Below are 14,701 nucleotides of genomic sequence, written 5' to 3'. Positions count from 1 at the left end.
CAGATGCTTTGTGATCGGTCACATGCTCAGTGTGGCTGAGCACAGATGACTCGTGAACAACTCCATAATAGTATCTCAAAATACTGGCGAATGCTAAGGAAAGTGATGCCTCCAAAGCACCATAAAACCACTCAGGCCTTCATCTCAGTCATCAAACACCGTCTTTTCAAATGGGACTACCTCTGGCCCCCACCTTTCTTGTTGGAGCACTATCAGTCGAAGGGTGAAACCTGGTTTTGGTGTTAATTCTAAAGCAGCTGGGTTAAGATATTTTAAAGACAAATCTTGAATCTTAAAATCAATGTTTCTGGCCGGGCGCAGTGGCTCACGCCTGTTATCCCAGCACTTTGGGAGGCTGAGGCAGGCGGATCACCTGAGGTCAGGAGTTCGAGACCAGCCTCAACGTGGAGAAACCCCGTCTCTATAAAAATATAAAATTAGCTGGGCGTGGTGGTGCATGCCTGTAATCCCAGCTACTTGGGAGGCTGAGGCAGCAGAATTGCTTGAACCTGGGAGGCAGAGGTTGTGGTGAGCCGAGATCGCGCCATTACACTCTAGCCTAGGCAACAAGAGCGAAACTCTGTCTCAAAAAAAAAAAAATGTTTCTACCCCACTGGGTATTCACGTATTCAAGAATCGCCTTTACCCAAAGGGCAGCCTGGCCTTTGTCCTGGCCCCTGGGGGGTGACTTCTGAACCTTGGAATTTCCCAAAGGACAGGAATTATCTTTGTTATTTATCGGGGGCCCTGATGGTTTATGGTGACTCGGGGTGGCCACTCCAGAAAGGTCAATTACACAGTTAGAGGGTGCAGGCTTTGAGACACGGGAGACCAGCCTGACCTCTAGGGAGGGCCGGGGGCTGGAGATTGATTTCAATCACAAGGCATCCCTCCAAGGTCACTGGACGCCAAACTCCCCTCAAAGGCAAGTGTACACCCATTTACTCAGCAGTGCTCCTAAGTGCCTGCCAGATGCCAGGCCCTGTCTGAGATGGGGAAGGTCTCTCCTACAGCCTGGAAGACTATGAAAGATGTTGAGGGCTGACTGACTTTGGCTAGTGGATGGGAAGCCTGGGAGAGTTCAGAGCCAAGCTGAGCCTCATGGAGACAAATTTGATCATGTGTGTAGAGGTAGCTATCTGGTGGCGACAGAGAAGGAGGCACTCCGTTCAGCATCCTCCCACCAGCCGGGCCCAGGGCAGGCAAGATGGACAATGCTCCATCACCTGAATGTGCCAGGCTCTGTCCTAGAGAGAAACTTCCAGAAGCTTCCAGATTTCATTAGCCCCTGCAGAGGGATGATGACTGCAGCCTCTGTAGGTTCCTGCTTGAGAAAACTCAATGCTACCAGGAGAACTTACTTTTTCTTCCAGCCACAACCTGGTGACAGGGAGATAGGCCCTGGAACCCCTCTTTGAGCAGCAGTTCGTTTAGAAAGCTTGCAGTTGTGGGCCAGGCACAGTGGCTCGTGCCTGTAATCCCAGCACTTTGAGAGGCTGAGCCATATTTGGAATGGTGGTGTTCTGGACCGCAGCATTCCCCCGTCTGAAACTTTCCCCAGGAAGTTTTACAGTCCAGAAACATAGTTGGTAGATTGTCTCATGCTGCATGAATCCTTCTGTCAGTGCTGTGACTAGATCACTCCAGGTAAACAGTTGTGTCTCATTTCAGAAGGTAGTGGTGGAGGTGGGAGTAGGGTGACTACCTAAGTCAGCCTGTTAATAAGGGGCCTTTCTATGTCAACAAACGTGAAGTTCAGTGGTTTGAACAAACCATAAACTCTGGGGTTTTTTGTTGTTTTTTGTTTTGTTTTTGAGATGGAGTCTCTGTCACCCAGGCTGCAGTTCAGTGGCACAATCTCGGCTCACTGCAACCTCCACCTCCCACGTTCAAGCAATTCTCCTGCCTCAGCCTCCCGAGTAGCTGGGACTACAGGTGTGTGGCACCACGCCCAGCTAAATTTTTGTATTTTTAGGAGAGAGAGGGTTTCACCGTGTTAGCCAGGATGGTCTCAAGCTCCCGACCTCGTGATCCGCCCGCCTTGGCCTCCCAAACTGCTGGGATTACAGGCGTGAGCCACCGTGTCTGGCCTAAACTCTATTTTTTCAGTCAAGAGAACATTTAGTTGAGAAGATTCCTAGATGTTGGCTTGAAGTATCTTTTCATGGTAGAGTGAGAGTGGCGGCAGCCGGCCAGTGAATTTCATAGTGTGCAATTTAGATGTCTTTGGTGATGGCACTGGGTGTTCCGGTGAACTTTCTGAGCGGCCTGTACAGCAGGAGGCACAAGGATTATCTGTACATCGTCTGCTGTGATGATTTCTTTGAAGTTTGTATCAAGTCTTCCAGCGTCAGCTTTCGGGCTTTGGGGAAGTGGCAGGTTTTAGGTCTTTGTCATGCCAACTGAGGGGGCAGGAGCAAAACTGGAAATGTTAGCTTGGAGCATTGTAGCCAGATATTGGAGGAAATGAGAGGAACTGAGAACTCGCAAGCGTGCACCATAGTTTTCCACTGGAGCATCATTTCTCCATACGGTGCTTCTCTTTTGATTCTCAATTACAAAATAAGTCTGGTCTCACTAGATTTGGCCTGATTATTTACATAAGGGCAGCAAGAATGAGAATTGATGTATGTAGGCTCTTTTTAAGTCTACCTTGTTAGAACTTTTAATAAGGCATCTCAGATTCACTTTTTAAAAGCCTCTTGAGGCTAGAAAGCCAAGCCAAAACTTTGCCATCAGGGCCAGGTGTGGTGGCTCACTCCTGTAATCCCAGCACTTTGGGAGACCGAGGTGGGCGGATCGCCTGAGGTCAGGAGTTGGAGACCAGCCTGACCAACATGGAGAAATCCCATCTCTACTAAAAATACAAAATTAGCCAGGCTTGGTGGCACACACCTATAATCCCAGCTATTCAGGAGGCTGAGGCAGGAGAATCGCTTGAAACCCGGGAGGTAGAGGTTGCAGTGAGCCGAGATCTCGCCATTGCACTCCAGCCTGGGCCAACAGCAAGACTCCGTCTCAAAAAAAAAAAAAGAAAAAAGAAAAAAAATTTGCCATCAGACTTTGCCTGTAGTATCCTTAGATTTGAGTGAATTTCTCTCTTCTCCAGGTTCTCAATCAATATATTTTAAGTTTCCTGGGCCTGGCAGGAAGTGGCCTTCCTTACTCACTGTAATGCCATACATAACACTGAATAAGGCTAGTCATCATTTCAAGGAATTTCCCTCATTTTTGTTTTCAAGATGGAGTCTTGCTTTGTGGCCCAGGCTGGAGTGCAGTGGCCTGATCTCAGCTTATTACAACCTCTGCCTCCCATGCTCAAGCAATCCATCTACCTTAGCTTCCCGAATAGCGGGGATTACAGGTGTGTGCCACCACACCCAGCTAATTGTTATATTTTTAGTAGAGACAGGATTTCACCATGTCATCCAGGCTGGTCTCGAACTCTGACCTCAACCTCCCAAAGTGCTGGGATTATAGGCATGAGCCACTGCACCCGGCCCTTATTATCTATTTTTAACCCTACTTCACTAGTAAACCCAGCTACATAAAAATGTATGCTTGGATTATACTTAATATGAATAATTCAGAAGATGCAGCTGGTTTTTTTGTTTTTGTTTTTGTTTTGAGACGGAGTCTCGCTCTGTCGCCCAGGCTAGCGTGCAATGGCGCCATCTCGGCTCACTGCAACCTCCGCCTCCCGAGTTCAAGCAATCCTCCTACCTCAAGCGATTCTCCCACCTCTGCCTCCCGAGTAGCTGGGATTATAGGCACCGGCCGTCTTGCCTGGCTAAGTTTTGTAGAGACGGGGTTTCACCATGTTGGCCAGGCTTGTCTTGAGCTCCTGACCTCAGGTGATCTGCCCTCCTTGGCCTCCCAAAGTGCTGGGATTATAGGCGTGAGCCACCGTGCCCAACCTATACAGCTGTTTTTAATAAACGAACAATATCAGACTAATCTTGTCAGTTACTCAAGTCACATGAACTTGAATATTTGGCTTAGTTTCTATATTTCTGAGCGTTTTAGAAATATTTTATATAAATGCTCATGTCTCTCTAAGCCAATTTGAATAGAACTCCTTTAAGGGATTTTATAAATTAACTTGGTAATACCATCAGAGGGAGAAAATTTTCATATATACATAACATGCATATCTGCAAACAAAAATTTTTTTAAGACAGGGTCTCCTTCTGTCACTGAGGCTGGAGTGCAGTGGCTTGATCTTGGCTCACTACATCCTTGACCTCTGGGCTCAAGCAATCCTCCCACCTCAGCCTCTCAAGTAGCTGAGTCATGCACTACCACACCCAGCTAATTTTTAAATATTTTTTTGTAAAGACAGGGTCTCACCATGTTGCCCAGGCTGGTTTCAAACTCCTGGGCTCAAGTGATCTCCCCACCTCAGCCTCCCAAAGTGCTGGGATGACAGGCGTGAGCCACTATGCCCGGCCACAAACCAAGATCTTAGAACTTTCACACATCGTTTCATACAAGTTAAGATTACCTGTTGAGGGTGAAAGTTGTTATCAATATTTCAGGAGAAAGCCCTAAAGATTTTTTTCTTTGCCCAGATTATTTCCAAATAGTCCTTTTTACCTTGTTTTTTTGTTTTGTTTTTTGTTTTTAACCAAAGGTATACCTAATTCAATGTGACTCGAAACCAATAGGCCTTTTTGTGGCCATGGATACAAGAGATGTTCTCAGAGTCCCCCAGGATCCCAAGTTACCCCACAGATAGATAGCCAAAAGACAAACAAGCGCCCCAGAGCTGGTGATGGCTGGTACCCCAAGATCCAAAGTTATCCCACAGATAGCCAAAAGATGGACAAGCGCCCCAGAGCTGATGATGGCTGGTACCCCAAGATCCAAAGTTACCCTACAGATAGCCGAAAGACAGACTTAGACAAGTGCCCCAGAGGTGGTGCTGGCTGGTACCCCAAGATCCAGAGTTACCCTACAGCTAGCCAAAAGAAAGACAAGCATCCCAGAGCTGGTGATTGGTACCCCAAGAACCAAAGTTATCCCACAGATGGCCAAAAGAAAGACAAGCACCCCAGAGCTGGTGATAGCTGGTACCCCAAGATCCAAAGTTACCCCACAGATAGCCAAAAGAAAGACAAGCACCCCAGAGCTGGTGATAGCTGGTACCCCAGGATCCAAAGTTACCCCACAGCCAAAAGACAGACTTAGACAAGCACCCCAGAGTTGGTGATGGCTGGTACCCCCCAAGACCCAAAGTTACCCCACAGAGAGCCAAAAGACAGACAAGCACCTCAGAGCTGGTGGCGGCTGGTAGGATGTCAGCCGTCACCGAGTCGGCGTTGCTATAAAGAAATACCTGAGGCTGGGTGATTTATAAAGAAAAGAAGGTTCGTTGGCTCATGGTTTTGTAGGCTTTGTAGGAAGCATGGTGTTGGCTCTGCTTGGCTTCGGGGAGGCCTTAGGAAGTTTTCAATCTTGGCGGAGGAGGAGCAGGCGCCTCACACAGTGCGAGTGGGAGCGAGACGGGGTCAGGTCATGCCCCACACTTAAACAACACGATCTCTTGAGAAATCACTATCATGAGAACAGCACCAAGAGGTGGCGATAACCATTTATGGAAAATCTGTCCCCTTGATTTCATCACCCCTCACCAGTCCCACCTCCAACATTGGTGATTGCAATTCAACGCGAGGTTTAGAGGCAACACCTTCCAACATATCAGAGTGCAACTCACATTTCTATCTGGCCAGATAAAAATTCCCTTTTTTTTTGAGACGGAGTCTCACTCTGTTGCCCAGGCCAGAGTGCAGTGGCTGAGATTCTCTACTCACTATAAACTCTGCCTCCCAGGTTCAAGTGATTCTCCTGCCTCAGGCTCCCAAGTAGCTGGGATTACAGGCGCCTACCACCACACCCGGCTAATTTTTGTATTTTTTAGTAGAGATGGGGTTTCACCATGTTGGCCGGGCTGGTCTCAAACTCCTGATCTCAGGTGATCCATCCGTCTCGGCCTCCCAAAGTGCTGGGATTACAGGCATGAGCCACCGCGCCCGGCCTGTAAACTCTTGGGGCTGCATCCTGGCTGTTGACTGTTCCTCCAGGCATTTGGAAGCCAAACTGGCCATAAAGGCAAGTTCTCAGGACACAAGACAAAAGGAGAATCTTACCCCATGATTCTCCTCCTCACAACAAATGACCCAAGAGACAGAGACAAAGGCAAACAGTGACTCTTCCTGGGAGGCTGAGATCACCGAGGAGTCCTCGAAATCAGATTCATGAAAGTCACAAGCCAAAGAACCCATTCTTCTGAATGTTGTTCTGCTGGTCCAAATTCAGAAAGGAAGAAGACAAAGAGACTTTGACCACCCTCACACAATTGGGCACTGCAGACGGAAATCCGGGAGGCTGACTTAAGAATTTTTTTTTTGAGATGGAGTTTTGCTCTTGTTACCCAGGCTGGAGTGCAGTGGTGCAGTCTCGGCTCACTGCAACCTCTGCCTCCGGGGTTCAAATGACTCTCTTGCCTCAGCCTCCCCAGTAGCTGGGATTACAGGTATGCACCACCACACCCGGCTAATTTTGTATTTGTAGTAGAGGCGGGGTTTCTCCATGTTGGTCAGGCTGGGCTGAAACTCCTGACCTCAGGTGATTCACCCACCTCGGCCTCCCAAAGTGCTGGAATTATAGGTGTGAGCCACCACGACCAGCCTTGAGTAAGAATTCTTACTTTTGGCCGGCTCTACCAGGGGTCCTGGCTCTCCGTGCAGCTCCCAGACCGAGCGAGGTGTTCCAGCCAAGGGTACCTCATCCCCATGGCTAGAAAGAAACCACAGGGAGGGTCAAAATGTTTTCCTTCTACCCATCTCAGGTTCTTTGGTGGGGGCCCTGTTGCTTGGACTGACAGATTCACAAGAGAAAAACACACCAGTGTATTTACTAGAAGTTGTATATGACATGGGTGACTTTATAAGGAAATGAAGGCCCGGAGACCTGGTCCCCTGAGTGTGCTGACGCCAGGTTGGCTGAAGAGTGGAGAGGTGTGGGAAATGCGATGGACAGAGGGCTCTGAGCCTGGGGCAGGAAACTAGGGGAAATGCCATCTTCAGAGAGGAGGCTGCCCCTTCCCTCTGGGTATAGGGAAGTCGCCTTTCATGGGATGGTCTCATGGCCTGCTCTGGAGGAGAAAGGGGAGGTCAGAGAGTCCTCGAGGCCCAGCCTCCCACGTGCAAGCTGTGTGACCTTGGGCTAGTCACCTAACCTCTCAGAGCTTGCTTTCCTCCTCTCTCTCTACACTGGGGTGGTTGAAACGCTTGACCTGCTTGCTTCCTTGTAGGGAGTGCTCAGTGACACTGGCGGTTGTGAGGCTCAGTTCACCCGTCCTGCCTACTTGCCAGCAAGTGTTTCGTTTCAGAGGGACCCCAGTGGGGGCTGAGGATGACCTGCACCAGTACCCACTTGGGACCATTATTCTTAGATAAGGTTCAGGCTGTAACACCCCGAGAAGGAGATGGCAGCCACCAGGCTCAGTTGAAATATTCAAGGTAACTCCTTGTCCAACAACAGCTTGATTTCATGGAATGATGGCTTTTAAGAAGCCAACAGGAATGATCATAGTGGGGTGTTGTAGCTCTCTGGGTGTTTGCAGAGCACCCGGTGTTCACCAGCAACTCTGTGAAGGCTCAGGGAGAGGGTGGTTGGTGTGTTGGAGAAGGTGGGTACACAGTAGCGTGAGCATGCATGTGGCTGAGTGCAGACGTGCATCTGTTCACATATGCACCTGCAGCGGGAACTCGGTGAATACTTGGTTGTTTTTGTTGAGATGGAGTTTTGCTGTTGCTGCCCAGGCTGGAGTGCAATGGCACCATCTCGGCTCACTGCAACCTGTCTTCTGAGTTCAAGCAATTTTCCTGCTTTGGCCTCCCAGGTAGCTGGGACTACAGGTGTGTGCCACCACACCAGGCTAATTTTTTTTTTTTTTTTAGTAGAGACAGGGTTTCACCATGTTGGGTAAGGCTGGTCTTGAACTCCTGACCTCAAGTGATCCGCCTGCCTCAGCCTCCCATAGTGTTGGGATTACAGGTGTGAGCCATTGCGCCTGGCTGGTTGGTAGGTTTTGATTGGAAGGTTATGGAGCTCAAAGGGTGGCGGTGGTTATAAGGGTAACTGGCCGGCGGGGGGGTCTCAAAGTGTGGGCCAGTTGGATCAGGCCCCTGGAGGGTGGGACGCTGCCTTGCCCAAGAGCAACAGTGTGTGTGGGAGGTGTGGTGCTGAGATCTTGAGCAGGCAGTTAGTCTAGAGCAGGGGTTGCAAACTTTCTGTAAAAAGCCAGATAGTAAATATGTTAGGCTGCGTGGGCCTTGCAGTCTGTTGCAACTACTCAGCTCAGATCTGGCCCATTGCCTGTATTTGCCAATAAAGTTTCCCTGGAACACAGCCACGGCCACTTTATACATTACCTATGGCTGCTTTTGCCTCATCAGGGCAGAGCCGAGTAGTTGCCACAGAGTCTGTACCCGTAGTAGTTTGCCAACCCCTGGTCTAGATCACTCCCATTTATAAAGTGATTCGGCTGTAGCAGCTTCCTGGAAGGTGGTGCTACTGGGTGATAAAGCAGCGGAATGGAGCTTGCAGAATTCAGGTGAGGCTTGGATCTGAGGCCGCAGCGCGTTTCATGTTGAATTGCAACGCTCGCCATTGGAGGTGGGGACGGGTGGGAGATGACTGGATTATGAGGGTGGATCCCTCACGGGTTGGTGCTGTCCTCGAGATAGTGAGTTCTCACCAGATCTGGTTTAAAAGCATATGGCACCTCTGCCCCACACTCTCTTGTTCCTGTTTTTGTCATGTGACGCGCCTCCTTCCTTTCTGCCATAATTGGAAGGCTCCTGTGGCTTCCCCACAAGCTGAACAGGGACTGGTACCATGCTTGTACAGCCTGCAGAACCATGAGCCAGTTAAACGTCTTTTCTTACAAATGACCCTATCTCAGGAATTTCGTTGTAGCAATGCAAGAACAGCCAAACACACAGAGGGTTTGCTGAGCAGAGCCACACAACCGGAAAGTAAGTGGGGGGCCCAGGCCCGACTGTGGGACAGTCCATCCTCAGAGCTGCCCTCCTCCTGGGCCGGGACACAGCGCTGCCCCTGGCCCCTCTGGAGCTCAGGAGGGAGCCCCCTGCCGTTCCAGGTGTGGAGAGCAGCCTGCGCGTCACCTGCTGCCGCCAGATCTTACGGAGCCTTCCAGAGCACAACTATGTTGTCCTCCGTTACCTCATGGGCTTCCTGCACGCGGTGAGTGGGCAAGGGGGGTGCTTGGGGTGAGGCCCAGTGGCATCTCCTGCCATGCTAGGCCTGCCTGGACCAGTCCCCTCCTTGTCCCAGGTCTGGGGTCATGCCCTGGTTGGGCCTAACCACTCCCCTGGCCACCAAGGACTTCATCCAAGGCCCAGTCAAGCACCCACCCTGCTGAGGACCCCCTGCCCACTCCCATACCTGCTATCCCTTGGCCATTGCCTTCGGTATTGGAGTCCTCTGCCCCCATGTGATCTCTTGCTTGGGCTGAGTCTCTGGGAGGTGGCAGCTGCATCTACCACTGGCACAGAGCCTGAGGCCCTCACTGTGGACTGAACTGACCATTCCTGTGGAAGGGACACACCCGGAACCATGTACATTAGGTTCCTGTGACCACACAGTGGGTGGCTTAAAACAGTAGAATTTACCATGTCACTCTTCTAGAGGCCAGAAGTTCAAACTCAAGGTGTACTGGGCTGCACTCCCTCCTACAGGCTGTAGAGGAGGATCGTTCCTGTCCTCTCCCAGCTCCTGGTCCCTCCCGTCTCTGCCTCCACGTGGCCCCCTGGGTCCACCTCCAGCCCCCAGACCCATGGCCCTGAATGTTTATCCCTCTCCATCTCCCCAGGCCTTTGCCTCAGACCGTGCAGGGTGCGGGCACTGCCCACTGTAGGGGAGAGGAGGGCCTGGGCAGAGGAGGCGTCACATCCCAGAGTCTGTCGGAGAATGCCACCTCTTGGTTTTACAGCAAACTATTTTTTTCTCCCTATTGTTTAATTTCTCAAAAGCCCAAAACTAAGGCCGGGCGCGGTGGCTCAAGCCTGTAATCCCAGCACTTTGGGAGGCCGAGGCGGGCGGATCACAAGGTCAGGAGATCGAGACCACAGTGAAACCCCGTCTCTACTAAAAATACAAAAAATTAGCCGGGCGCGGTGGCGGGCGCCTGTAGTCCCAGCTACTCAGGAGGCTGAGGCAGGAGAATGGCGTGAACCCAGGAGGCGGAGCTTGCAGTGAGCCGAGATCGCGCCACTGCACTCCAGCCTGGGCAACAGCGTGAGACTCCGTCTCAAAAAAAAAAAAAAAAAAAAAAAAAAAAAGCCCAAAACTAAAATTTTTAGTTTTCTCCTCTTTCACTTTTTTTTTTGAGACGGAGTCTTGCTCTGTCACCCAGGCTGGAGTGCAGTGGCCGGATCTCAGCTCACTGCAAGCTCCGCCTCCTGGGTTCAAGCGATCTCCTGCCTCAGCCTCCCGACTAGCTGGGATTACAGGTGAGTGCCACCATGCCCGGCTGATTTTTGTATTTTTAGTAGAGATGGGATTTCTCCACGTTGGCCAGGCTGATCTTGAACTCCTGACCCCAGGTGATCCACCTGCCTCGGCCTCTTAAAAGTGTTAGGATTATAGGCGTGAGCCACCGCACCTGGCCTACTTCTTTTTCATTGGGAGAGACTGATTTCTCTTTAGCTGCCTCCTCCACGGGCACCAATGTGAATGCACCTGGTGGGGCGTGGTGTTGCATGTTATCCCCCCACTGGCACTCGGGGGATCATGCCCTGCTTGGGCCTTGGAATACCACACCCTGGCCACCAAATACCTCATCCAAGGACCTCATGAGGACTCTGCAGTCTCGGCTTGAGGAGGGGCGGCCTGCAGTGGACCTGGCTGGTGCACACCTGCGAGGGGCTGTGGGGACTGGCAGGCAGGAGGCAGGCAGAGCCTAATAGGCTTCCGGCTGTCTCACTGAAGCAGGGCTTGGGCAAGTCTGAGCATTCTCGCCAGATCTGTGAGCGTGACGCCTGGCCATGCCCCCCTCCCGTTCTCTGCTCTGGCACTCACAGCCTCATGACACCTGTTTCTGACTCTGAGGTTCCCCCCAGCTCTAAGCTTGTAGGGAGGTAAGGAGAAGAGAACAGACCCTGCCCTCACCTTGGCCCACATCCCCCACCCCCCCCGGCTGGCCACAAGACCTTGGGCAAGTCTCCTGTACCCTGCAGACCCCAAGTTCCTCATCTGTAAGCTGGAGAAAGGACTCCCGCTCCTGGGGGTGTTTTAAGTGTTGGCCGAGACGGATAGGGAGCCCTTCTGGGAGGCAAGCTCTTTGTACTCTTGCCGCCCCTACGTGCTGGCTGGTCCCCATCATGCCCAGTTCGCCACCCACAGAGCAGAGGGCCAGAGAGGCCCCTAGTTCCCACCGTCTGTGCTACAGCCCGTCCCCAAGAGTGCATCTCCCCAGACGGCGCAGTGGAAGAGGAGATGGTGGGGTATTGAGGCTGTCACAGAAAGTCAGAGCCAGAGGGTCCTCCAGGACGTCGAGGCCAAGCCTTCCTTTCATAGATAGGGTAACTGAGACTCTGAGTGGGCAGGTGGCCATACAGGGTCCCTGTACTGGCTGCTGGCTCCCAGTCCAGTGCTTCTCTACATCTGCCCCTCCCACAGTTCAGGAGGGAGTTCTAGGTCCCCACCGCCCTTGGCGTTCACTCCCCTTTTCTCATTTGTGGTTTCCTCCAGGTGTCCCAGGAGAGCATCTTCAACAAAATGAACAGCTCTAACCTGGCCTGTGTCTTTGGGCTGAATTTGATCTGGCCATCCCAGGGGTCCTCGTCCCTGAGTGCCCTTGTGCCCCTGAACCTGTTCACGGAGCTGCTGATCGAGTACTATGAAAAGATATTCAGCGCCCTGGAGGCATCTGGGGAGCACAGCCTGGCACCGCCGCAACAGGGGAGCAGGGCAGCCCCTTTGCAGGAGGCTGTGCCGCGGACACGAGCCACCGGCCTCACCACGCCTACCATACCTCCGAGTCCCCTGACGGTGGCCAGAAGACGGCTCTAGTGTTGCAAACATTCTGTGTATTTCAAGCTACCTCCCACCCCTGTCTGTGCACTGTGTGTTTTGTAAACTTGCCATCTGTAAAAATAACCCGGCCTTAGATGAACTCACAACCTTCTAATGAAAACTCCATGCCTCTGGTCCCTGGACTCCGCCATGGTTCCTGAGCTGTGGACCGGGCTAGAGTAATGCATTTGTTAGGATGGATGTTTTGAATCGTAACTCAATGCGGTTTAACTGAAAACGGGAATGGAGTGGCTAGGGGCTCGCCCTGCTGCTGCCGCCACGCTGCTGGGTAACACACTGCCCAAGCCCAGTCACTGAAAGCAGCTGCTCCTCATCATTGCCCATGTGTCAGTGGGTCAGCTGGGTGGGTCTGTTCTCCTGCAGGTGTGCCAAGTCCTTCCAATGGCTGAACAAGGGCACATTCTCGTAACATAGGCCCAGGCACACACACAAGCGCTACTGCAGTTTTCATGCTTTGACTGGTGTCCTGTATGCTCACATCCCACTGGCCAAAGCAAGCCTGGTGGCCAAGGCCAGAGTCACTGTGGGAGGGCCCTGCAAAGAGGTGGATATGGGGAGGGTGAAGAATTGGGAATAAAGCAGCCAAGCTGCCCAAGGGCTCTGGGGTGCGACAGGACTCTGCAATCAGGCAGGCTGACTCCTCTGGCTAGATGGGTCCTGTGCGTCCATCAAAGATGGCAGAGGATACAACTCTTAGTGTCACCTTCCCCGCAAAAAAGCCCCAGCTTCACTGTGATTGGACAAGGTTAGGTCACATGCTCACCTTGGACCCATCGCTGCAGCCAGGGAAGGCTCTGATTGGCTTAGGCCTGAGTCCTGTGCCCCGCCCCCGGGGCTGGGATGAAGCCCCACCGAGACCTAGCCGTGGGGGAGGAGTGACAGCCTCTGCAGGGGATTACCCTCGAGCCCCACGCTGCTGTCGCCCCAGCTCTTGCTGCAGGGAGAAGCGGGGGAGGTTCGGGGGAACAAACAACAGAAGTCCCCTCCGCAGAGCCCCCGTGGCGGCCCCCCCGTGCCTGCATGGGGTGTTGACCTAGTTGCGCCGGGACCCCTGTACCCGTTCGGATGCTTGGGGGAATCATTGGCAGCCCCAGGCCAAACCCACGCCCAGGGCTCTGCTCTGAACTTGGAGGGTGAGGTCTCCTCGCTGGCCTCCTCCCTTTTCACTTGCATCTTCCTATTATTCTCCAGCCCCTTGTCTGCCGCTGTGTTTTCTACCCTGCTAGTGCTTGCTGTCCTTGAGGGAGGGGCCTGTGTGGCTGCCGAGCGACCCCCCACACCTATCGGTGCACGGCGGGCACCTCACACTCCAGGGCAAGCTGGGCCTGCAAGCCAGACAGGGTTCAGCTTTCTTCCAACCAGCCTCGGACCCCGATTCCGTCTGATGTCCAGGTGGCACCACCATGCCCCTGAGGCCCAGCTATTCCTTTACCAAGGGCGTGGGTCCTATTAGTTTCTTGAAGCTGCTTCTGGGCAGACATGGGGCTGAGTCACGAGGGTGCCAGGCTGGTGGGAGCCACTGGCTGAATCCATTTTCCTTCTGGGAGAGGAAGGCTCAGTGGCAGCTCCGTGGTGGGGGGGGCTGAGCTGGCCCTGCCTTCAGAACATGGATGGTGCAGGGTCACGGGCATGGGGACAGGGATAGGGAGGGTTGCAGAGTGGCTGTCACGCCCCCGGCAAGCCTCATGCCATCCCAGCTAGGGATGGAGTCCCCAAATGACACCCCTCTTTGCCCAAGCTCATAACCTACCTGAGTCACACGGTGTGTTACTGATGGCGAATCCCTGAGTTCTGCAGCAGCCTCTATCTTTGCCTCCTCAGAAGAAAGCGTTCCACTGGGCTGGGCTCGATGACTCATGCCTATAATCCCAGCACTTTGGGAGGCCCAGGCAGGTGCATCACCTTAAGGGAGGAGACTACCCCTCATATTGTCTAATGCCCAATTTCTGCCTCCAAAGAAAGAAGTAAAAACTAAAAGGCAGAAATGAAATCCACAGGCAGACAGCCCGGCGCCACACACTGGGCCTGGTAGTTAAAGATCAACCCCTGACCTAATCGGTTATGCTATCTATAGATTACAGACATTGTATAGAAATGCACTGTGCAAATCCCTATCCTGTTTTGTTCTGATCTAATTACCAGTACATGCAGCCCCCAGTCACGTACCCCCTGCTTGCTCAATCAATCACAACCCCTCACACACACCCCCTTAGAGTTGTGAGCCCTTAAAAGGACAGTAATTGCTTACTTCGGGAGCTCGGCACTTATAAACCCTTTCCTTCTTTAACTTGGTGTCTGAGGAGTTTTGTCGGCTGCTCGTCCTGCTACATTCCTTGGTTCTCTGACCGGGAAGCGAGGTGATTGGTGATGGTCAAGGCAGCTCCTTAGGCGGCTTAAGCCTGCCCTGTGGAACATCCCTGCCGGGGACTCCGACCAGCCCTAGCAACGCGGATCCTGAGAGCGCTCCCGGGTAGGCATTTGCCCCGGTGGGACGCCTCGCCAGAGCAGTGTGTGGCAGTGTGTGGCAGGCCCCCGTGGAGGAGCAACACAGTGGCTGAACACCGGGAAGGAACGG

The 14,701-nt window shown here is 52.6% G+C and overlaps 1 protein-coding gene across 27 annotated transcripts in view; it reads left to right on the top strand.

Moving 5' to 3' along the window:
- Positions 1-14,413, top strand: part of ARHGAP8 (Rho GTPase activating protein 8) — a 98,237-nt gene extending 83,824 nt beyond the window's left edge. For 12 of the 27 annotated variants that reach the window (XM_077949351.1, XM_077949350.1, XM_077949357.1 and 9 more), the window contains 2 exons: positions 9,170-9,273; positions 11,782-14,413. In XM_077949351.1, coding sequence (XP_077805477.1) covers positions 9,170-9,273; positions 11,782-12,102 — 425 coding nt within the window. In that variant the 3' untranslated portion in view covers positions 12,103-14,413. Of the gene's footprint in view, positions 1-7,315; positions 7,446-8,971; positions 9,045-9,118; positions 9,274-11,781 lie in introns of those variants that run through there. The other 15 variants (XM_077949346.1, XM_077949345.1, XM_077949353.1 and 12 more) reach the window with 4 other exon arrangements.
- Positions 14,414-14,701: the final 288 nt, after the last annotated feature.

Source organism: Macaca mulatta, chromosome 10 (assembly GCF_049350105.2).
Source record: "Macaca mulatta isolate MMU2019108-1 chromosome 10, T2T-MMU8v2.0, whole genome shotgun sequence".
Taxonomy (NCBI): domain Eukaryota; kingdom Metazoa; phylum Chordata; class Mammalia; order Primates; family Cercopithecidae; genus Macaca; species Macaca mulatta.
The sequence above is the reverse complement of the archived record's forward strand: the minus strand, read 5'-3'. Positions and strand labels throughout refer to the sequence as shown.